At 41.2% G+C, this 25,133-nt stretch overlaps 2 protein-coding genes and 1 long non-coding RNA gene across 9 annotated transcripts in view; 1 reads left to right on the top strand and 2 right to left on the bottom strand.

Moving 5' to 3' along the window:
- TRNT1 (tRNA nucleotidyl transferase 1) overlaps window positions 1-2,466 on the top strand; it is a 21,055-nt gene extending 18,589 nt beyond the window's left edge. For all 6 annotated transcript variants that reach the window (XM_020873254.2, XM_020873250.2, XM_020873252.2 and 3 more), the window contains 3 exons: window positions 586-779; window positions 1,338-1,591; window positions 1,748-2,466. In XM_020873254.2, coding sequence (XP_020728913.1) covers window positions 586-779; window positions 1,338-1,591; window positions 1,748-1,996 — 697 coding nt within the window. In that variant the 3' untranslated portion in view covers window positions 1,997-2,466. The remainder of the gene's footprint in view (window positions 1-585; window positions 780-1,337; window positions 1,592-1,747) is intronic.
- On the bottom strand, window positions 1,641-25,133 carry CRBN (cereblon). Of its 2 annotated transcripts, XR_011483677.1 has the most exons (12): window positions 25,027-25,133; window positions 21,623-21,735; window positions 20,812-21,014; window positions 19,872-20,021; window positions 15,076-15,235; window positions 8,741-8,803; window positions 7,569-7,653; window positions 6,874-6,989; window positions 6,514-6,578; window positions 5,954-6,085; window positions 4,287-4,775; window positions 1,641-1,909 (listed from the first exon to the last, which is right to left on the bottom strand). XR_011483677.1 is itself a non-coding variant. In XM_070455637.1 (11 exons), the coding sequence occupies exons 1-11, from the start codon at window positions 25,091-25,093 to the stop codon at window positions 4,595-4,597; spliced, it is 1,335 nt and encodes a 444-aa protein (XP_070311738.1). In that variant the 5' UTR covers window positions 25,094-25,133; the 3' UTR covers window positions 1,641-4,594. The 2 variants fall into 2 exon arrangements, 1 of the variants encoding a protein (XP_070311738.1); XM_070455637.1 differs by having other exon boundaries at window positions 1,641-4,775.
- Window positions 5,055-5,947, bottom strand: LOC139031230 (uncharacterized). Its single transcript, XR_011483678.1, has 2 exons — window positions 5,659-5,947; window positions 5,055-5,600 (listed from the first exon to the last, which is right to left on the bottom strand). It is a non-coding gene; the product is annotated as an uncharacterized lncRNA (long non-coding RNA).

The raw sequence follows: 25,133 nt of genomic DNA, 5'->3' as shown, positions 1-25,133 counted from the left end.
CAGAATGTTCTTTGACAGATTTTACATTTTGTCAATAACTGCTATTCCTTTAGACTTCAGTGTTTGCACAGTCTCTCTTTACAAATAACAGGACACAGACTAAGGTACAGTCAGTCATTTAATTAGATCACTATAGAAATGCGTTGTGAAGAAATGAGTGGTAAAAGCAGGTATACTTTAATGCTTCCAATAGAGTCCATGAAATACACTCCCATGTCTGCAATGAGATGTGTTTCATGTGAAACTCTTAATTGAAAGCATTGATGTGTACAGACGGGCAACCTTTGAGGAAGCAAGACTACTCCATGAGGATATCTTGGGCCTGTTTTAGTGCCTGCCCAAGACTGCTCTGGTTTATGCGTCCGCTGTCAGTACCAATCAATAGACCTTTACTGAAGACCGCTTTAACTTAAATACTTTCTGGAGCTTAGGTTTCTGAGCTGAGGAAAAAAGAGAAGGGAGATGAGCAGATGATTTCTAAGGTCCCTCCCAGACCTCACTAGTAGCACCAGGAAAATGAAGAGCACAGCTTTCTGGTGAGATGTCAGCATGAAGGCAGTACTTTTAGACATGTTTGCTTTGTAGGTTTTACGGGAAAATTGTTGACACACCTGGTGACCACGATCCTGAGACTTTGGAAGCAATTGCAGAAAATGCAAAAGGCTTGGCAGGAGTATCAGGAGAGAGGATCTGGGTGGAACTGAAAAAAATACTTACTGGTAACCACGTGAACCATCTGATTCATCTCATCTATGAACTCGATGTGGCTCCTTACATAGGTGAGTCCAGCTTGTAAAATGTTTGCACTTTTGGCAATGAAACACATCTGGTTTAAAATTTCATAAGGAAAAAAAGTTATTTAAACAATTCCAAAAAGAAAAATGGACTACTTTAAAATATGGTATACTCTGAGCCAGGAGTAGGAGTTATTCCCAGGCAGGGGACGCACAAGAAGAGCGTGTGAGGGCGGACAGAGTGGCCTCTGGAGTCGGCCCCTTGTGGCTCTGACCGCAGCGTCACCACTTTGTCAGCTTTGTAACGTGGGTTAGTTCCTGTCTGCGAATCTATAAAAGGGATATGAATACAATAGCATCTAATGGGAGAGCTGAGAGCTTCTGGGAGTTAACACATGTAGAGCATGGAGAAGATGGGCCTTGGAGAGAGGTGGGAGGGGAGAGCGACAGTGGGCAGTGGTTCACCTGTGAGACGGAGAGCAGCCTGGACCAGCCGTGAATCCTGGTACCAGGGCATTTCTGTATTTGAGAACAAAGTGTGCTCACGATGGGAGTTTTTAAAATGTATCTAAAAATGGGTGGAAAATGCTTTTGTCCCTACAGGCTTACCTGCTAATGCAAGTTTAGAAGAATTTAACAAAGTCAGTAAAAATGTGGAAGGTTTTTCACCAAAGCCAATGACTCTCTTGACCTCATTGTTCAAAGTACAGGATGATGTCACGAAATTGGATCTGAGGTTGAAGATTTCAAAAGAAGAGAAGAATCTTGGTTTATTTATTGTTAAAAATAGGAAAGATTTAATTAAGGCAGTAGATAGTTCAGAACCACTGAAACCCTATCAAGACTTCATTATAGATGTAAGTATGACAAACTGCAACCAGTTCATTAATACTAGGACCCATAGTGTATTATGTGAATTTCCTTTATTTTAAATGAAAATTTGCACATTGCATTTATTTAAATGTGAGCATAAGACCATTGCAAGTGTGGTGATGTTTGGTTTTGGCCCTCAGTCTAGAGAAGCTGATGCGACTGCTCGTGTGTGTGAGCTGCTCAAGTACCAAGGCGAGCACGGGCTTCTCAGGCAGATGCAGCAGTGGTCCATCCCCCCGTTTCCTGTGAGTGGCCATGACATCAGGAAAGTGGGCATTTCTTCCGGGAAAGAAATTGGGGTGCTGTTACAGCAGTTGCGAGAACAGTGGAAGAAAAGTGGTTACCAACTGGAAAAAGATGAACTACTGAGTTACATAAAGAAGACCTAAAGTTGACGAGAGCTGACTACTAAAAAGCAGGAAATTTTTGGTAAGACTAGTTTTCTCCCCCTCCCTCTTAGTGAGATTTAAAAGACTCGAATATATAGCAGAATGCAAGCCAGCTTAGGGGATCTCTTCAGAAGAATAACGGTCTTATTTTGTGAAAACTATATTTCAGGCACTAAAGTGAAGTCTGCTTCTTCTTAATCTGATTTGTTATCACTGAAGCTTGTAATTCTTTTGGAATAGTTCTTACTGAGAAAAGTAGAGATGGCGTCTCTATCTGTCTAAGCTTTTTTTTAAAGTGGATTTTTGGTGCTTTTGTTGCATACGACAGTGCTAAGTGTCCTGAAAAACATGTTTCTTTGTATTTGCAATTTTGTACGATTGTGTATGGTGTCAGTTTTTTTTCTGAATTCCAGAATAAACTTGTGTTTGAATATAGCTGAAAAATTAGAATAAAATATGTCAAGTGTGAAGACTAGATGTGTCTGTCCCAAGTGGCTGTCGTTCCTACACCCAGGACATGTTGTAGGGAGCTGTACTTTAGGATATAGTTGACAGTTTTCCCTGTCAAAATGAAATTTCCCTAACTTCCTGGTAAGCTGGGCAAGGTTAGCTTAAGACTCTTGCACCCATTATTATTAAAACATTTCCTTTGGTATTGGAAGATAAATGTGGTATCTGACACTATATATCAGGTGCCATATATACTTAGTGGTAGTACTCCTGTCACTTTAAAGTTAATTTGTTCTTTATAAAGATTATTTATTTCAGCTGCTGTATTCTGACATTTTATAACTAACTTTTCTTTCTGTGTAGCCAGTCAGAGCATCTTTGTGCAGTATGGGCAAATAACACTTTTGGACCTTGATAAGACACAAAAGCGTATTTCTGTTAAAACCCAGATAAGAGGAAGTGTGCCAAACAGGGTAATGGGGGCTTTGCTGCAAGAAAGGGAGCCTCAGGAACATCTGCATACAGGTCAGTAACTGAATGCTGATGAAGGAACGCTTAAGATAGTTAAGTACTAGTAAGGTTCTTTTACAATCTCTATTGTTCTAAATAGGACATATGCAGATTGAGCTATTAGCGGTCTGGTTTTGTTCGGTAAAAAGACCTTAGGTTTGTATTATATGCATATTTTATTTGCAAGAGTCAGTAAACAGTACAGAACATTCTGAGCTTACACTCTTCCAGGGGCAAATGTAAAAGCAGGGTTTCCTTACTACAGCTGGGTTGGATGTAGAGATGTGCTGTGCTACCGAAAAAAACACTCTGTGGAATCCCTTTAGAGGAAGTTTTGGTTCAGTGTAAGACTACATGAACAAACAGTAAAGCCATAAAAACCCAAGGTTGTTGTTAGTGGTAAAAAGGTAAAGAAAGGTCAGGCATATTTTAAAGAATCAACAGCGTTCTTAAGTTGCTTTTCCTTTACTCTCTTTACATAAATATGCAACATGATACTCAATTTAGGTTTCTACTCTAGGCAATCAAAACCATTGCATTTTTGGTAAGTTAAAATGTAAGAAACTTTAACAGTCCATTTTTGGCCACATACATTGTACCTAATTAGCTGAACTTTTCTCAGTGAATTATGTAAAGCAGTGGAGGCGTATCAAAATTATACCAAAATGTGAAAGGATCCAATAAACCCCTTGAATGTGTAAGCAAAGAGGTAGGTGGCAAATCTGTCTGTCTAGAACTTTATCTTAAAAATTATTTCTTACACCAAAAGTATCCACATCTGAGTAGATATTTTACATTATTTAAACATGTTTAGCTTTGCTTTTATAGTTTACTTACAGAGTTTTTTCACTTTACATTGAACAAAATAGCCTATGAAATACATCATTACCTCTAGCCTGTAGGAAGGAGACATGTTTTAGCATCTGTGCTCCACAGTAGTCTAAGTTCAGATTCAACTTTGCAACAGAATAACCAAACACTGAGCAAATACACCAGATATTACTATTCACTAACAAACATGTTAAGAAAACTTTTATTTTGGGGCTCAAACTGCATATTATAACTCTTTATTTTCAAAATTTACAAATCAGTATCTCAGAAACTAAAGAAAAGGGAACAAAGCCCTTTTAACATACACATTTCCTTGCCGCTTTCAAAAAAGAACAGTACTAGAGCTTGGCACCCTACCTTCTGGAACATCTGCCCTTTGGAGCACTGATGCAAACACGCCGTTCTGTTCCGTGTATTAGGATCAAATAAATGATGAATTGCATTAATTGCAGCAATTTATAGGAATTTCAGATTTGTTTTATGCAGAAAACATGCTCACCAGTTTCACAGATGTCTTCACGTCCTCTCAGTGATAAACACTACCAGGCTTATCAAGAGTCCACAGGGTAACGGTCCCAAGCTCCTAAAGTAGGTATTCCTGAAAACCAAGTGTTCTAGACTGCTTCTCATCCCCGTCAATAGAATATCTTAGTTTAAATCTTGAAATCCTGTTGTTTGACTAAGAAACTGCAACCTTCCATGTAATGTTGCTTTTTACTTAGGTATGCATCAAAAGCAGTAATTTCCAAAGCAGATCTGGTGTTAGAATACCAATGTGTTAAGTAACCTTATCCCTACTGTATTTGTTTATAAGCAGAGTATTACTTTGTCAGGGCTTATGTCATCTTCCGTATCTGGGATGGTGGGCAACAGAGCGGATCGAGTCAAACCCCAGAATTTTTGAGGTGACATGTCTTTTTTCGTGGCTGTGAATTTCCATCCAATATGGCTGGCACAGATCCTGCACTGGGCAATAGTCCAAGCATACCTATGAGATTAAGGAAAGGTAACGTAAATCAGCTCAGGAAATGCATCTCTGTATCTCAGCCTATCACCTCAGAAACCTGTTAGAAAGACACATCTTTTACTAGACAAGTTCTAAGGATGGGGAAGAGAAAACTCAGAGCTTTGATTTATACAGTTTCCTGAAACAGACCTCACAAAAAGATTTTCTAATTTGTATCAAGTCATCATGGTAGTACATCAGTCTTTATAAAGTTACTTAATTGTGCTCTTAAGCCATGGTTAAATTTTTTCTCCAATGCCAAGGAAGAAGAAAAAAAATACCGTATTAATTAATACAGATTTCTTTATACAAAGTTGCAGCAGCATTTTCTTAGTTGTTTTGCACTGCAGTCAAGTTAGGAAACAGCAATCACCTGTAGAAATACCTCTTTCTCCAGTTTTAACTCACAGAAGTGTGTAAGTGTTTCTCTCACATAAGATTGGCCAGTCCAAGTGGCATGGTTCTAGGTCCAGAGTAGCAAATATAGTCACTACGCCCCACTCAGCTTGCCTCTTTGAAAATAAAAAGGCTGAGCCAGCATTATGGCTGAAGGGATCTCACAAGTGCTCAGCTAGTGCTGTAGGTCCCACAGTCATACTTTGAAGGTCAGTAGGCTAAAGCCAAAAAAACCAAAGCCTGCAAACTAGAAGAAAAGCTGGATTCTGCATGTTGTGTGTCTATCACTGTTTGGGTAACAGTCACTAATTTTACAATTATAAAATACATATATACAGTGGACCCTTGACCAACACAGGGGGTTAAATCCACCTATGATTTATAGTTGGTCCTTGTATCTGCAGTTCATCTCTGCATCTAACGATTCAACGAACAGAGCGGCAGCCAGTATTTTACTACTGAAACATACCTGCTTCTAAGTGGAAGTGAGCAGTTCAAAACCGTGCTGTTCAAGGGTCAACTCTAGTTTTACTGGATCATAAAACAGTTGGTATTTCAGTTCCCTGTCAGCTCACTCTGAAGGGGTGTGGACCAACCGTATAGTTGGTTTAAGAACGGCAGCTGCCACGTGACAGTACATGCAATGAGACTGTGCAAGAGTAACTCTCTAGCCACTCGTGAACAACTCTCCTTACTCCTGAGTTTTACTGCCCAACTAAGTAAGGCGCACACACAAACCCCACAAGGGGACGCCACTACATTACCCAGGAAACCAGCTGTGGTCTGTGGAAGGCCGGCCGATCAGATTCAAGTTGCAGGCCTTGTAGACGGTGAGTGTCTCATGCACGTATCCGTGAGGGTTCACATAAGCTGCCATCGGCCCACATAAAGATAAACTAGAACAGAGAATCAGCGCAGAGAGTGAAAATGGGGTGGGGGGGGGGGGGACATGTCCTATCTTTGACCCTATGTGGTGAAACTGATATTTGAGTGAAGTAGTGCATAAAGCCGAGGCATTCCTGCTAGGTCCCTAAGTACTGAGAAAGATACAGTTGATGGATTTTTAACAAGGTTGGGGTGGTAGGGAGGTTCTCCCTCACTGCTGTGAATAATCCTGTCCACACCCACTGCAGTTCTGGTACCCAGTCAGAAGAAGTGTCTTACCTACCACTGAGGTAACTTTCCATATTTCATTTGCTGAGTATTTGTAATTTAATGGAGGGAAATATAGGGAGAATAGAAATATAGTCTTGCCTGTTGTCCTGTTATGGCAGTTGGGAAAATGTACTCAAGATGTGTACTAAAAATGAAATAAAAAGCTCACCTGAATATTTCATTTTTGGTTGTTATTTCTGTTTCTTGACATTGTTTACAGCAAAGTGACGTACACTAAAATATTTAAGAGAAAATTAGTGGGGGAAATGCTCCAAAGTGTTGATTCCTCTAACTATAGTTTTAAAGATGGAACAAGGAAAACACAAGCTGACATATTCACTAGACTAATGACCCTCTAGGATACGTAGAGGAATGCAAAACAATTTTTCTGTCTTATGATCTCAAATGTTTAAATAATCCCTTAAAATATTTGTAATGCAGACCACACTCAGTTCTCTATTTCCATGACTACATGACTGGACACCCTACCGACAGAATGTGCGCATCCAGACATTCAGTCATTACTCACTTTATTCATAATGTCTAGCTCACAGCGAAGTCGTTGGATTGCACTACCAATTTTAAGGAGCTGAATTCGTAATACATCATCAATAGGAAGACAAGCAGCTACTCTGTAAGAAAAATCTTAAAGACAGGATAGGTTTTTTAAACTTTTAAACTTACGAAGCAAATACATATCAGATAACTTATGAATGCAATAACATCCTTTTCAAATAAATCCTTCCCAGAGAACACACTTCATACAGTTATAAACAATACTAAAATGTATCAGCTCTCAAGTATATATATCTTAAGGATGTAACTTCTTTTCCCATACTTGTTTTTGTAAATGTCTTAAACATGAAATCAAACCCATGTTATTGGAAGTCACTTATTTACTAAGAGACTAGAAAAATAGTTAACTTGTACCTAATTAACAGCTATGTAAAACAATAGAAACCTTTGAACTAAGGTGACCTTTAAAGGCACCCTGAAGACCAAGGAAAGGAGTATACCCAAATAGCATTTCCAATACTCAGAATTTGCTAAGACCCTTGGTACAACTAATTAAAAAATACTCATTTTTTTTCTATAATTGATGAAAACAAATGTGTATGTTTCTCAGGATAATTAAAAAAAATTTTTTTTTTTTGGTTTCATTAAACAGAAAACTTAAAAACAATTTTAGTAAAACATCACAGGAAGAAAGCTAATTTTTCATACCTATTGGATTTGAAGGAAGAGAATCATCTTTTAGATTTTCATCCCATTCGCGTAGCTGTTTCTTGATTCTATCCATTAAGGTTTCCTTGTTTGAAACGAGCCATAGTAAGGTTCACACACTTTTTACACTGTCAGCTTTTCAACTCAATAGATCTAACATATTAGTAACAACTGTAAGTAGTGACCACCCAGTACAGCTCCAGTATGTCTGTCTCTGCTGCTTACACAGAAATGGCTGCACCCCTGCTCGGCCCAGCACGAGGCAGGCTTCCCAGCCTCTCTTCCCTGGGTCTGGCTTCTCAAGGGCCTCTCCTCTTCCCTCGAGGAAACCTTTCTGTTGGTCCCTGGGAGCTGCACTAGCACACGCTACCTACACAGCTTACCTGGGACCTATTTACGAGATCAGAGTGCTCACTATCTTTTCACAAGTGGATGTTAAATACTCTTGTCTATTACGTACTTGTAATGCCTCTTAAGCTGCTGAAGAGCAGAGTGAACTATCGTTTCCTTCAGTGTTGCCCATGTGCTAAGTACTCACAACTTACCAGTTCAGTAAGCCCAGAGCTCCAGCTGATGGAAGACTAAGAACCTCTAATGCATCCCAAGACTCTCAGGGGCACCTTTACCCCCATTTCATACTCAGGTTCTGCCCCAAACCACAGAGAAATTAATAGAAATGAGGCCTTGAACACAGCTTGTGTCTATGACCTACATTCTGTGAATTATCCATCCTAACAGTCTCTTACTCAATTTTTCAACCTGTCATGATGCCTAGTATAAAAAATTTGAGCTGCAAAAGCACTGGTGTATAGATCAATTAGTACACTAAAAGCAGGAAATAAGACGTAGACATACTTGTTAACAAGAGAACTAAAACACTGTTAAGGATTCTGTATTTTTCTAAATGTAACTGTACCTTGACAACAAAATTTTAAATGCTTAATACACCCAAAGATGCCACAGTATCTTGTCCTGAAGTTATAAGCCACTATCCACTGACAGAAAACTAAAGATCTATACGTTAGAAGTCAGGTCTGTCCAGCAGTATGATTCTGCCCTTTCCCCTTAAATCAATGGCACTAGTTCCAAAAATAAAATGACACTTGTTTCGTCTAATGACCCTTGTGACATGGCTTGTCCTAGAAGCAAACCGTTCAACGCAGGTTACTTACAGCATCATATAAGGAATACAGCCAGCGAGGCCACGAAGTCAAATTTGCGCAATGAAACTTTCTCTGAAAAGAAAACAAAAGTCACTTAAACACCATAGAATCAAGATCTTAAGGGTAGAAGGAACCAGATTTAAAAACTGATCTTGGCCCACGAGGACGTTCTAATTTCAAAAAAGATGAAAAAGTCTGCAGAGAATCCTGCAGGAGATGATTATATTTGACAAAGATGTTTTTACTTAATTCCTGTAAAATTTCAGTAACTGATGGGAACACTCAATAATTATCAGTCCTCAGAGTATATATTCAATGTGATACCAATGAATTGGAATTCAGAGCAGTTTAAAGCTCATCTGAAAGAACAGATGTGTAAAAACCACCAAGAAAATCTGGAAAGAGAAGTGTTACACAGGACATGGCCACACTGCGCTGTCAACAGCAACAGGCGGGAACACCTGCCTTTCTACCAGCAACCGTCCACACAACACGCTTCCACTAGAGAAGCTTCTACACCCGACCAAAGAAGTACAGAACACGAGGGATGGCCACACCTTCTCCACAAGCAAAACAAAGCCTGCACGTCTACAGACATGTTCCTTTCGTATACAAGGCGTTCACTGACATGTGAAACTGGGTGGGGAAGGGGTCCTGCACCTGCAAGCCCAAATGGTGGTTTACATGCGACGAAGGGTGGTCACTTGTGTGAGGTCCTAGTGCAGTCAGCAGTGCAAATGATAACAGTAATGTATCCAAGTAATTGAAACAGAACAAGTTTTTGTTTCCTTCATTTATCAAATCCTACTTGCTTCTAAGAACTGGAATTTCGGAATGGTGAGCTTTTTCTAGATTCTGAGGCTTGTAAGCTCATAATGGAAGATACACAACTACAAGCAAACAACGTATGCTGGGAAACCATTGCTCTGCTTGAGGAAGTCTGCCTACCATTTCAAGACTTTCCCTTCATACATAAATACTACTGCTCTCACTGCGCCTCTTCTGACGACTCAGGAACAAGACAAAAACAGACTGTAATGTTCCTATGGATAAGGTAATAAGCAACAGTAGCCACACAAATCGTGAAAATCCTGTGATGGGGTTAGTGGTCATATATTTACTTACAAATTTACAAACTGTCAACAGTTACATAACAGTATCCTGGCGGGGTATAAACAGACAGACTGATCACAGAGCAGAAGAAAAAGTAAAACATGGATCCGGTCTATAAGGCAGCACGGGAGCCTTTCAGCAAACGGTGAAAGGACAGTGGGTCGCTGCCCGGGACAGGTGCTGGAATCACCCCGAGAGAAACTACACGTGGATGATCAAAGCTTACATTCTGATGTCATTAAGAAAAAATGAAGTCAAAAGTAAAAAGTGACACATTTCACTGATGAATGACGATTCCTTCACACAGGGAGGTATCTCTAGCTATGATTCAGAATACAGAAGTATTAAAAAAAAAATTCAACTATATGACCACCACAATACAGTTAAAAGACAAAAATGAGAAACTAAAAAAGTGTTTGACACTAACTGCAGATGAAGGGATAAGCCTTTACACACAGGAAAGTGTGTAAAGAACTGGCAACAAATGGGGTGAAGACAATTCCAGTTAAAGGAAATATGACATGCTCTTAAACACAAAACGTCACACATCATTCACATTCAGAGAAATTCAAGTTAAACCTTCAACAAGCTCCTATGTTTCACTTACCAGATCAGCAAAACTTAAGCTGGATACTGTACAGCCTCATGGAAACACTGACAGAGTACAGATAGGCACAACCTCCTTAAGTAAGAAACTTGGAAAATACATGTCAACATTACAAATGCAGTCTCCCTGACATCCAATCATCTCACTTCTCAAATACTGACCTATATGAAAGGTCATCTGTGTATATAACTGAGTCTAGGTCCATCATTAATACAGAGAATACCGTGCAGCTTTCAAAACAAGGAAGAACTGCTCTGAAAACTAAAAACAGAAAAATCTCCTACACTCTTAAAATAAGGAGCAGGACAGCATGCATCCTCCTACATAAGAAAAAGGAAAGAAGAATGTTTATCTGTGTTTTCATAAAGAAACTCTGGAAGAAGACTGAAAAGCTAACCTGTGAGCTCCTGTTTGTGGGTCCCGCCCTTGAGTTACGCTCAGTTCTTCCCTGCCTGTATGAGAAGCAGGAGCTTATAAATTTAGCAGAGACCAGAAAGATGAGCTTCACTCACTTTCCTGTTTCCACATTTGATTTTTTGTACTTCATACTTTTTCTCATTAACATGGAAGGGCTTTATCAATGAGCAAATAGCCTGGGCAAGAAGGGAGTATCCTCAGAAACATATACACTGTATTCTATGTAGGTTTAAACAACATTTTCCTCATTTTGAGAGAATTTTGCTACAGTAAATAGTGAAGATAAAAAGACACTGTGAGAAGAGGAAGTAAAGAAATAGTTTTAAAGGTCGAATCACCAGATGAGAAAGGCTCCCAGAGAGAAGTGGGTTTGGAAGAGCATCCTGATTAACTGGCCTAACTTCTCAACCCTCAGGGACACTTTCTCCAGTGTTCCGTCAGAATGGAAGATAACCAAAGTGGAAATACTTTTGTCATTTCAGCTGTTTCGTTTTCAATGGCAAATGTTAAGAGGTTATATACACAGTTTCAAGGTCAACTGAATACACTTCAGGAAGACCACTCCACTCCTAGATCCTTTAGTATCATTTTCCGCTGGAAAAGTGGGTGGCAACCCAATTAGAGTGAGTTATTTAGGAATCAACTAAGCTTCTCCCAGTTCTGGCCACATGAACCGCTTCTCAGACACGAAGGTGCACGAGGCCCTGCTGGGGCCGTGGCAGGTACAACCATCAGGTGTGAATAAACTCCGCAGAGGGCTGACCCGAGCCCCAGGTCGGCCTGAAGACAAGCGCTGTGACAGGTCAGTGTCTGCTACAGGTGCAGCAGGGTGGCCCCAGAGACGGGTCCGGGGCCCCTGGAATCCCCCCAACCCCGTGCCATCCGCCAGCCCTTCCCTGCACCCCCGCCAGGCTGGCATGCCACAGAACGGCTCCCATTGGGCTCTCTAAAGTGAGACAGAGTCTGCAGGATGCCTGGAGTCCAAAATAGAGCAGCTAGTGTTTTTTCTTGGCCGAGTGATCTAGATCCACATTTCAGAACCTAAGACACTCTACCCAAAGTGTAAGCAACGGAACAATCAGAAAAAAAACACAGATGAAGGCATTTGTAGCTCTGAACACCTTTTCTATCTTGCTCATTCCTAAGTACCTTCTGGTTAATCCTTGGCAATTCTGAACATGAAGAAAAGTGAGGGAATGTTTGAGAATCCAGAATTACTGGAGAAACAAGACATCAGGGGATGGTCAGAGGATCTGGTTCCTAACACCTGACGACCCAGCTACAGAGGCCTCTGTCTGAATTCAACGTGAACAAGCTGAGGTGCTTTGACCACGGAACAGGAAGGAGTTAATCAGTGATTCACACAAAAGATTTTTACAAGTTCTGTTTGTCTAACCCAAGTGCAGGTTTAAGATGGCAAGATCCTGCAGAGAGAACACGGAACTAGTCGTCCAGAGCACTGAAGTCAGGGATGAACTCCACGGACTCTCACTCTATGCTCAGAACTGTGCCAAGAGGTAAGGTAGGATTTTTAAGTGGTTAGGAATTTTTAACAAAAAAATCTTGGTGTGGAAGAACTATTATATAAATAAAATACTTAATACCTCCTGGAAAAAATATCCAATGATTGAAATCCACAGCTACCTAAACCCCGAGAGGCTATGCAGACAGTGCTCTGACACAGTGACCTCGCCACAGAGCATCTCAGCACGGCCCAGCGCCGACGCACTGCTGGGTACTAAAGACTCCATGCGTTCCAGAACCCTCCACGGAGCCGTGGACAACAGTGCCGTCCTCCACAAACTCAACAGTTAGGCTGAAAGTGACTAACAGCAAATCTCCCACTGTGCTACTGGTCAAATAAACATGATTTAAAGTATATGTAAAGCGTCTGTATTGGGGACACCCCTGGTGATCCAGAGTACAACTGTGTTCCCAACGCAGGGGGCCCAGGTTTGATCCATTGTCAGGAAATTAGAACCCTCATGCTGCAACTAAAGATCCTGCACATGGAAATGAAAGATCCTGTATGCCATGATTAAGACCCAGTACAGCTAAATAAAAAATTAGATTAAAAAAATAAAGCATCTGTAACAAGTCTGAAAACAAAAGTATTGCACAGCTATACAAAAGTTACTGTGAATTTAAGCTGTTTGCTGTTTGGTCACTAAGCCATGTCAGACTCTTCGTGACCCCACGGACTGTACCTGCCCGGCTCCTCTCATGGGATTCTCCAGGCAAGACTAGTGCCGGGGGTTGCCATTTCCCCTCTCTAGGGGATCTCTCCAGCCCAGGGTTTGAACCCTCATCCCCTGCATCTACTTCTGCTTTACTGACCACACCACAGTCTTTGACTGTGTGGATCACAACAAACTGTGGAAAATTCTTCAAGAGAAGCGATACCTTGCTTGCCTCCTGAGAAATCCATAGGCAGGTCAAGAAGCAACAGTTAAAAATGGAACAACAAACTGGTTTCAAATTGGGAAAGGTTATGTCAAGGCTGTGTATTGGCACTCTGCTTATCTAACTTACATGCAGAGTACATCATGAGAAATGCCGGGCTGTATGAAGCACAAGCTGGAATCAAGACTGCCAGGAGGAATATCAATAACCTCAGACATGCAGATGACACCACCCTTATAGCAGAAAGCGAAGAGGAACTGAAGATCTTGATCAAAGTGAAAATGGAGAGTGAAAAAGTTGGCTTGAAACTCAACATTCAAAAAACAAAGATCATGGCATCTGGTCCCATTACTTCATGGCAAATAGATGGGCAAACAATGGAAACAGTGACAAGACTTTATTTTTCTGGGCTCCTAAATCACTGCAGATGGTGACTGCAGTCATGAAATTAAAAGATGCTTACTCCTTGTAAGAAAAGCTATAACCAACCTAGATAGCATATTAAAAAAGAGACATTACTTTGCCAACAAAGATCCGTCTAGTCAAGCTATAGTTCTTCCAATGGTCATGTACAGATGTGAGAGGTGGACTATAAAGAAAGCTGAGTGCCGAAGAATTGACGCTTTTGAACTGTGGTGTTGGAGAAGACTCTTGAGAGTCCTTTGGACTCCAAGGAGATCCAACCAGTCAATCCTAAAAGAAATCAATCCTGAATATTCATTGGAAGGATTGATGCTGAAGCTGAAACTCCAATATTTTGGCCACCTGATACAAAGAACTGACTCCTCAGAAAAGACCCTGATGCTGGGAAAGATTGAAGGAAGGAGGGGAAGGGGACGACAGAGGATGAGATGGTTGGGTGGCATCACTGACTCGATGGACATGAGTTTGAGCAAGCTCCTCAAACTGGTGATGGACAGGGAGGCCCGGTGTGCTGCAATCATGTGGCTGCAGAGTCGGACACAACTGAGCGACTCAACTGATCTGAACTCCTGCACTGGCAGGCAGGTTCTTTGCCGTTGAGCTATTACCTCAAATGAGGACCCTAGGATAATTTACATCAAAATTAAAACCTTTGATACTCAACAAAGAGTAATGGATGATAAGTACAGGATTCTTCAGGTTACTATGGAAATTGTCTTTCCATATTTTTAAAAGACATTATCTCAAAAAAGTAATTTTAAATTTAGACACTAGAAATCTTTCTCCTTTAGGGAGAAATCATAAATATTAGGTATTTTATACTCAAAATTGATACATCTCACAGATAAGTACAAACAAGCTTCATTGATATTTTTCCTTCGATAACGATCTAGCCAAAAGGATATACACAGGAATTAATGCCCCAGAGGCAGTTCTTCTAAAGAGTGCCTTTAAAAGTCAGGCCAGTTTTGGTGATGTCCAGACTGCTGCACAGAAACAGCTTCCTTTCGGAAGTCCACAAGCAGCAGAACCACCACCACCGTGTCCCGTCCCGGACTCTTCCTCTGCGTCCAGGTGTTTATGACGCAAGAGCCAAGCATCTCCTGTGATCACAGTCTAACAAGCGTTTCCTGCAGCGTTTAGAACTACAGTGAAATAATACCTGGATTAACATTTTACTTGGTTTTGCAAACTGCTCTTACATCAACAGCTGCCCAAGAATTTGTTAGAAACTCCAGCTATGAACAAATGAAACTATAGTATTGCTCAGAAGATGTCTACGGAAGGAATCATGAGAGTTGTTGGTGTTTCTTTCTGTAAACAGGAAAAAAGCAACCTGTCTTCGCTTTTAGAACATGCATTAAAAAATCAAGTTTCTCACCTTCTGGTATTTCTGCCACCATTTATATGAACACTGGTCTTCCCATGAGACAGGTTTTGAAGGAAATATCTGGCACTTATTGAGGGATTCTAATTGAACTGCAGACATGGTCGAAGGCAACACACACTCAGGAAGAATTTGCACTTTAGCTTGCTGGATTCTAAAATAAAGAGAACCAGGGATGATCTGAGAGAACAGCATTGAAACATGTGTATTACCAAGGGTGAAACAGACCACCAGCCCAGGTGGGATGCATGAGACAAGTGCTCGGGGCTGGTGCACTGGGAAGACCCAGAGGGATGGGATGGGGAGGGAGGCGGGAGGGGGGATCGGGATGGGGAACACATGTAAATTCATGGCTGATTCATGTCAATGTATGGCAGAAACCACTACAATATTGTAAAGTAATTAGCCTCCAACTAATAAAAGCAAATGAAAAAAAAAATTTTTTTAATTAAAAAAAAAAGAGAACCAGGCACAGTGTTCATTTTTAGGATCAACTAACTCTAATTACTATGTTTCTAACCATTATGGATAGCTTCTAGTACTAAGATTTTCAAGGTTTTAAACATATTCATCAAGTCCTGATATTAAGATACAAGAAATTTTCAAAAAATACTGTATTTCATAAATCATACCAAAGTTAAAACCAAAGGTAACCAAAGATTTTTCTATCTCACTGTGGAATGGAAAACGCTATTTTTACATTTCAAGCAAAGCTTGTAAATGAAATAAAGTTTAAAAAAATCAATATACCACCAACCCCTGATGTGTTGATACTTCTATAAAAATTTCTCCTTCTTGGACACCCCACCCCTCCCCTCAGCCCACTTCTTTATGTTGCCCAACTCTTACATCAATCCCTTCTCACGAATCACCTATCCTAATAAGTAGGTAGGTAAAGGAAGAGAAAATCAAGAACCCTTTCACATGGATTAGACCAGAGAATTATATGTAGCCTTATTTCTGTGTGCATTCCTTTTCTCATTCCTAAACATTTACCCTGAATATGCAAAGAATCAAGATCCATATTATCTTTAAAAATTATTTCTACTCATATAGTAAAGTCATCATTCAACAATGCTACTTGAGAATATCATAATTGCAAGTATCTTCTCATGAATTAATGCCAAAGAGGCTGTACCTCCAAGCCACTGTCTTATAAGGCACTAAAAGAATTATCTCTTATTGTAACTTTTCAAATGCAGAAAGTATCAACACATCCAAATGCTGGAACGAAAAACACTATCAGTAGGAAGAAGTCAAATATATTACAAGTCTCTGCTTCACTATTATTCTTGTTCAGGAATTCTAAAGTGGTCTTTTATTGTTAACACTGTCTCAATCCACAAAAACTTATGACACTTTAATACTTCTTCTGATTTATTAAATGAAAATAGCTAAACGTGTCTGAAAATATGTAGGTTTACTGTCATGATACACACTCCACTCACTTCATTTCTTTCCTGCAAGCTCAAATTTAAGTCTACATGACTTTGGAAAATGGTAATATAAATCTGACTGTGTTCAAATATTCTTATATTATTAGAGCTCATTAAAAACAAAAATAACTAATCATGTTTTCCTCACCTAATTCACAAGTTTTTATTATGATACAAACGTTAATGCTACAGAAACATCAGCTTAGAGATCGTTTTAATAATATACACAAGCTGTCTAGATCACCTCAAAGGGGAAAGCGCTGGTCTGTTCCTCCGTGAAGCACCCCAGGTCTGCGGCACGCATGGCTGGCTCTGCTCCCAGCAGCTGAGTTTTGGTTTTAATGTAAACTAGTTTTGTTTCTTCCCAACCTGTCTTGGCAGCTGTTGTGCAATTATAGCTATGTAATTTATATAAATATTTTTTGAAGTGGAAGGAGCTTTATAAAAAATTTTATTCAAGTATAATTAATTTACAGTGCTGTGTTCATTTCTGCTAGACAGCAAAGTGATTCAGTTGTGTATGTATATACATTCCTTTTTATATCCTTTTCCATTATGGTTTATGACAGACTATTGAATATAGTTCCCTGGGCAATATAGTAGAGCCCTGTTGTTTTGTAATTTATGTAAATACTATGGCAACCAGGAAAATAAGTACAAAATTAAAACTGCTTTAATGAAACTCTAGCTTGAGTCCAGAAAATGCTTTCAAATTAGGTTCAGACAATTCTAATAGGGAGAAAAGTGCATGAATCTGGAAGGTTTCTGTGTGCAAAGCCCTTGTGAGTATCTTCGGAATCTCTCTAAAGAAAAACTAGAGGTATACACTGCAGATGGATGATGCAATGAAAGCAACTAATGCAAGAAAGACTTCTGTCAACTCTTACCTGCAGACCCAATATAAAGACAGTATCCTGTCTTACCATCAAATGTAAAACGAATTAAGGGGTATTTACATATTTTAAGTTAAAATAAAATGTTTAGGATATATATGTATAAATTTATATATGTATATATTTTTATGACTTCTACTTTTAATCACCTTTTTGACTAAAAATTACCTCAATTATGATAAGTATGAGGGCTTCTTTTGTAATTACAAATAGAGTATTAATCTCCTCTTCCTCTCTACATGTAAGAAATACTCAGGAATTTCTAAAACAGTCCTATAGAGATGCAATGATACATTTCTACTTTTTAATTAATTTTTCAAAAAAAAATTCCATCTGTTCAGAAGATGTCAAAGAAATATAGACACGACTTGGAAAGGTCAGAGGCAGCAGTGCGCCTTGTACATATGGAGAGTCCTAATAAGACAGACCACTATCATCCGGTCCTGTATTACAGAGAAAAGGAGACTGGCGTGAGCTGCAGCTGTGCGAGGGAGGGATTCTGGTGTGGTGGGAAGAGCACTCGTTTGGAAGTCGGGGGCCCAGAGCTCACCCGCGGTGCCCACGAGCTGGACAACTTTGGGCAAACCACTTGTCTCCATCGCAGTCAGCCTCCTTTTCTGAGAGAAGAGCTTACACCGCATCCTCTCTGGCCTCTGCCCTCTCACCATTTCCTCTGAAGGTAGTTATAGGGTCAAGGGCAGTGGACCCACAGAATTCTCACTCCATGGAGGTCTTTTCAGGAGACATTTCTTTTTTTTTTTTTTGAGACATTTCTGTGAAAGCTGTGGTGGTGGGTCTAAGGAATACTAGGCCCTTTCCCAGTCCTGTCCCGCCTGATCAGTTTGACGCTAATCTCTACTTGAGTCCAATGCACATCCGTTTACTTGCTTTCAGAGTCAAGACTCTATTGCCATCTTGTGTTCAAACTAATTTTTCCACACTCACAAGTCACTGATGTTGATAGTCTCAGAAATACACCTTTCCCCAAGTCAATTTGCTATTATGGTTTCTGGACTATAGTACTCACAAATATTCAAAATTTTATAAGCACAAAGGTAGGAAGTACTTTTACAATTGAACTGTCAGTAAAATCCATGCACAAACAGCTTGCTGTCTCAACACAGGGCTCTCGGGGACGCTCACTCATCCACGGAACACTGATGGTCCGAAGTGCAGAACACACGGGCGTCGCATCGACTGGCCTGAGCGGCCCGCATCCTGAGCGACACAGACGCACACCACACGGACAGCCCCTTGTTCAGTGCGGCGAGCTCCCGGAGAGCACCAGGCGGGGAGCACCGGACGCCCACGGGCTCTGGCACCCCACCCTTCCCCCTGCGCTCGCTCAGGCCCCAAAGGGTGGCTGAGTTCACGAATGTTTATGAATGCCCACTATGTGAAAACACAGGAAAGTTATTGTCCTCATGCAGTTCATATTCTTAAACCTTAAAAACAGAACAAAACCCTCTGAATGTCCTTGATTTCACAAGACATCACCTGTCCAACACAGAGATCTGACAAGATTTTCAACTGTGACTACAGATAAGAGACCAATTCCCGAAGGCTGGGAGGACCCAGGAATTTGTATCTTTCTAAGACTTCACTAGTGATTCACTGGTGATCCTTATGCGCCAGAGTTAAGAACCATTCCTATAAAAGGAAACACACAGCGATGAGGACAACTGCTCTGTGGTTTTTTTGGAGGTCTGCAAAGTGAACTGCATTTTTAAAAATGAGGTATTCTTTAAGGAATAGCTTAAGGAATGAGGTATTCCTTAAATTTGTGGGAAAAAAAAAAAAACTATTGTGATAGTCACACCAAAGTGGAAGTGCTAAATAGAACACTCAGAGAATTTCTAAACTGTTTAAGGCACAGAGATGACAAGCACTCCCTGACCACTTAGTAAATACATGATCCACTGTGGGTGAGAGAACATCTGCGGTGGAGGTGGGCACGCAGGGTACATGGTCTCCAACACCCAGACGCAGCGGGTGGCAAGCGTCCCGCCGCAGCTCTCAAAGCACCTGATGTTGCACCCAGCTCCCCGAGCCCTGACTCCCACCCTCTCCAATCTGCAGAGAGGTCTTCAATCCCAAAGAAGCCCTGTCCCAAATGACACTGCCTGCTGGGGTTACATCACTGTTCCGAAACCTAGAGGGGCATCAGTCACCTGGACATCTGACAGATGGACACCTGGACAGAAAAGATGCCGTGGCCTCCTCCCCGCCTGGTCACTCTCTAGGGACGGGAGGAAGGGCAGGAACCCGAACGTCTGTAGTTTTACTGCCCTGGTCACTATGATGCACAGCAAAGTTAGAAACCCTAGACTGCACTTTCAAAGGGAAAAGAACAACTGGTGAAAGGCTATAAAGTGTGAACATCAGCAAAACAGACAAAATACAAGAAAACTATTTCATTTTATGATGTTTGAGGAGTTTTAAGATAGACAGTGTTTCTTACCCGTCTGACTGTGTCCTGATCTCAAGGACTTTGAATCTCTGTCTTCCGATTGCTTTCACTTTCACAACCTCGATTCCAAAATCCTGTTCTTCTCGGTAGGCATAGATCTCTGCTGTCGTTCCAAATTGTGCTTCCCTTTCCTGGACATTACTTCCAAGGTAAATTTTAAAAAGGAAACAGTTTTGAACATTTAATTTTCAAATATGCCAAGATGACAAAAGCAATACACATGGGAAAACAATTTATAGCAATCACTCTCACTGCAAAGCTATTTAATTTATTTTAGAATCACACGGGGAACTGAGATATATATAGAGGGCTTCAGGAAGTACACTTAGCGCCCACTAGCAGAAGAACAGATTTCTAGTCATTGAAAATAACCCACAGCTGAGAGGGGTTAAACTGTCATTTCCCAAACTAAACATTCTTTTATTCAGCAGATCATCCTTTCTGCCGCTTAGCAGCAGCTCTGGGCTGGGGTGGGGACTTCCTGTATCACTTTCCTGCCTCCACCACTGACTTCCTCTAGCTGTCATGGGACACTTGACATTGAGCTTCAAGTCACCACTCGTCTACAAGACAACAGCTTGGGAATTTTGAGAGACAGAAAATAACTAGTCACTCCTCTGTAAAAACCATCCTTTACAAACAGTGTAAAAGCCCTCTTTTTCTTGAAGACAGCTCTTGAAAATAAGGTTCTAGAAATGTTCTTCATTACATATTAATGGTTTTAAAACTTTCACATATCAGAAAGTTAACTGTGTGTGAAACTTAAAGCTTGACTTAGATGGTAATGATCATAGCAAAATACTCCAACTTCCACTTCCAAGCTCTTTATGGAAGAGTTTTACTTCACAGCCTGTCCCAACTTCTATGCAGGCAAAACAGTAGTCAGTTTTGCCTTTAAAACAACCTCTCCTGTGGGCGCACAAAGATTTACCTGTACGCAAGCACTGCGAAGGTCCTATCCTTCTGAATTAAGTTCCGCACCATACTGACTTCCTGCGGGCTGAAGAGCTGCAGGGGCAGCGTCTGCCCGGGGATCAGCACCATGACCACCTGCGGCAGCACCGGGATGACCGGGCAGCTGTCGTCATCGTGCAGAGTCCGCCCGTGGAACTCCTCCATGTCGGAGCCCAGGTACTGCGGGGGGTCGGTTCAGCCGTTACAGACAGGCAACAGGACACACGCTCAACGACTAACGCGCAAACTGACATAGAGACAGACGTGGAAGGCACACACATTCAAATAATAAATCTGCCGTATCAGCAGCCCACAGCAAAGTCCGTTTGTGACTCCTGGAAGTAGAATTCTTAATTCCTTGTGAAGAATCTCTCACATACAAATTAAAAAGCATTTTTTAAGCTCAAAATATTTGATTTTGACTAAGCCCAACATCTCTATGTCTGAAAAGCATAAATGACAAGTATAAAATGCCAGTATGTAAAATAACACCCTGGAATCCTGCAGTACAGAGAATAACCAGCACTTTAATAGTTCTATTACTAGCCAAGCTATAAGGAGGGTTCCAAGTGTGCAAAGAATTACCTGTAATAGACAAAGCACCAAACTGCTTAAAAATTAGAGCTTAACACTATTGATCAGTTGGCAAGAAACCCACATCCTCATCCACGATTTCAAGCGTGAGGTAATATCAGGTAATGCTAAAAGCAGTCATTCATTTTAAAGAACTTTTATCTACAGTTAAATGTACGCATCTCTCATACTAGATCTAATACAAAGTTACATACTGTATGTGATGTCGGCAAACTAGTGTCAAAATTTATGATGTTTGGTTTCTTGGGTTCTTTGATATCCTGGTCTTCAACTTCCATTTCAATTTCATCTTCTTCCTCTTCCTCTGCTGTAAAAGTACAGTATTATAAGTGAAAAACAAAAAACAGAGGCGTGGAGATGTAAAAGCTATGTTCCCGTTCAAATACATAATTCCTTCTTCGGGATTCCAGACAGCTGGGGTCTAGGCTGGGTCTGCCTCTAACTACTTTTCTTAAATCAGTGTTTAAGTTTAGAATAGTTTAAGACTTACAGAAAAGCTGCAAAGATGGTAGAGAGTTCCTTCTACCTCACACCTGTTTCTCAATAGTTAACATCTTAATTAGTGTGGCATGCTTGCCATAACCAAGCGATCAGTGATGGCATAGTATACTGCTAACTAACACATTTCATTTGGATTTCCTGAGTTATTATCCAATATGCTACTTCTGTCCCAGGACCCTGTCCACGACACCACACAACATTTAGTCGTTGGGTCTCCCTAGCCTCCTCTGGGCTGGGATGGCCTCTCAGGCTTTCCTTGTTTTTGATGGCCTTCACAGTTTTGAGGACTATTGGTCAGGCGCTTTGCAGAATGTCCCTCAAGTCAGAATTTTCTTGGGGAGGAAGCCCAGGGAGGTGAAGAGCCATGTTCATCATGTCTTATCAAGGGTGCACTCTACTGATGTGACTTAGAACTGCTGAAGCCGACCTGGATCAGCTGGCTGGGGTTAGTGAGAAGTCAGTCAGACTTCTCCACTGGAAGGCTCCTTTCCCCCTCTTTTCTACACTGTACTCTTTGGCAGCAAACCATGAGGCACAACCCACATCTTAGGGGTAGGGACTGGTTCCACTTCCTTGAACCTGCATAAATTATTTGAAATTCTTCTGCACACTGTATCTTTTCTCCCTCACTAGGAACCAATTCTGACACAATAGACAAGTCATCCCATGTGATGAAACCTTAGTTTCTTCATTTGAAAAATGACAGACATGAACAAGACAATCTCTATAAAAGTTTTTTCAAATGTTTAAACAGTTTCTAGAAAAGCAGGAAGGAAGGAAAGAAGGGGCTAAAAAGCAAGCAGGTTCCTAAATAAACTTCTAAATAGGTAAAATGGCTTTACAAAATAGTTACTTTCTGCTGTGCATATCATTATTTAAATCTAACCACCTCCAGCTAGATTCCTGACAAGAAAATGTAAATGTTTTTCAATATGGCAACTGCTTTAGACTTTCTATTAATGCCTACAAAGTCCTTAGATATAAGGCTTTGTCAAAAAGAACAACCTAATTATTTCAACTTAAATTCAAATGTTCAGTGATTTAACACTGCATAAAAATTTTTCCTAAGAAGAAAAAAGATTCAACAAGAGATCAGAGATAACGAAGAAAAATCTAAACTGATGACAAAAATATACTGCATCTACTTCCTTGCATTCACAATTCTGACAGCATGGCTTTCTTTATGCACTTTTGACACTTTACTGCTCTATTATGCACTCTATTCAAAGTTTTAAAGGTCAACTTTCAGCTCAAAGGCTAGAACTCTAAATTTATATTTTAACTTTCCCGACTTCATCTCAAAATGATTTCCTTTTATAAACTAGCCTTTTTCCTATATATGGCTGAAACCCACTTCCTCCTACTTGGCTGTTTACCTATTATTATTTTTTTTTTTGGCTGGGACAGATTCTTCAAATCTTAAATATTAAGCAACTACTTAAGCACTTAGAGGGAATTACTCTTCCAAACAACTCACACTACATGTATGTATGGACAACTGAATGTTTCTAAAAATAAGTCATACATGATTTGCAGGACTATAACTATTATATTGACAACCTCTCTGAGCCCCTTGTGCTCTCAATTTTTTTCAGCAAAACACACCATTCAGAGCTACCAGGGTGAACTGTGATGACTCATCTCACGCAGGAGCACGGTGTGGATGCCAACAGAACGTCAGCATCTTCCCTGGCACACTGGATCTGGCACGGACAGAGCTGGGCTGATGTCTCCGAAAAAACAGCTCAGCTCTTTGATCAAATTCAATTCAGCTAGGTTGCTTCCAGATGGACTCTGATTCTAGTCTATTTTCATGGAAAAGCTCCTTTCCATACAGCGGGGGCATGCCTCAGTCTTCCTCCTCTGGCCCACACCACTCCCAGTGGGCAAAGTCATCCTCCAAGCACAGCTTCCCTTAGGTCTGAAATCCACAAGTGATTCTCTCCAATCCATGGAACAAACTCACGATCCCATTGGCAAGAGATGCAAGCTTTCCAACATTCCGACCCAACCTACCTTCCAGACTTTATCTTCTGCAAGTCTTTCCTAGGTCATAACGCTTTTGGATGTCTGTAGTACACTTCACAGGGCTTTCCCCCAGTCCTTCTCAGCCATAATCAATCCCTCCCTCTGACGATTTATCTGGCCTACATCAATGGCCTCCTGCTAGTTATATTTTCAGAAACCATATATACATGATAAACATCCTCAAGTATCAGACTGTGCATTATACCTTTTTTACCTTCAGGATACATAACACACTTCCTGGCACACAGTAAGTGACTCCGCTAATAGTCTCAGTTTGGCTGATACGCCTCTTGCAAGGCAACTCTTTCCATGACAAAACTGCAAAATTATTCCAGACTTTTTTTCTGCCCACTATTCCAACATAAGGCCAAGGTCTAAATTTTCACAAAACATAAAGGAAAGAGAATCCCGAGTTTAATATCCCAGTTCTAAGTATCTAAAATTAGGCGTATTCTACCAAGTACTTGAACTACACGCCTAGGAACAGACCAAACACCGAGGTGGCACTGGGCGGTTAAGAGACAGCAGCCATGGAGGCAGGCAGATCTGAGTAGGACTCCTGGCTCCGCAACTGTGTGACCTTGGGCAAGTCACAGGACCCTGCCAGTTCATTTCTCACCCACCAAGTCAGGACTAGAATAGTGACGTGGGGAGGAGAAAATGGAAAAATGCATGCAAACGCCCAGAGCAGGGCCGGTGACACGGTAGCACTTAATAAATAAGCTGTCACTCTTCTGGGGGGGATGAAGTTCCATAAAAGTCTGGGATGCTGGGCAGCCCCAGTCTCCCTCTCTCCCCACCTAGTTTCACGCCATTTCCTCGGAGCCAAGTTCTGGGCACACGGAGGATGGAGAGCACGGAGTCCCTGCCTTTGGGGGCAGCCTCCTCCCTCCCAAACCCTCGTCCCCAGACTAGGGAGGCCGAGCTGCAGCAAGAAACACCACTGTCCCGATCCCGCTACCCCGTGCAGGTTTTGCACCACCCGCCCGCCTCCCCGGCCCCGCCGCGCGCCACTGGCGCATCTGGCCTCGCCTCCTCCGGCTGCCAGGGACAGGCCCCAGACGGTTACCGGGAAGGAGCGGCAGGTGATTGCCCATGTTGTGCGCAGCGTCCTCCGGATCTCCCTCGCCGGCCATGTCTGTTTACCCGCAAAGGAGCCTGGGACAGGGCGGCTCC

This window comes from Odocoileus virginianus, chromosome 26 (genome assembly GCF_023699985.2).
Source record: "Odocoileus virginianus isolate 20LAN1187 ecotype Illinois chromosome 26, Ovbor_1.2, whole genome shotgun sequence".
Lineage (NCBI taxonomy): Eukaryota > Metazoa > Chordata > Mammalia > Artiodactyla > Cervidae > Odocoileus > Odocoileus virginianus.
The sequence above is the reverse complement of the archived record's forward strand: the minus strand, read 5'-3'. Positions and strand labels throughout refer to the sequence as shown.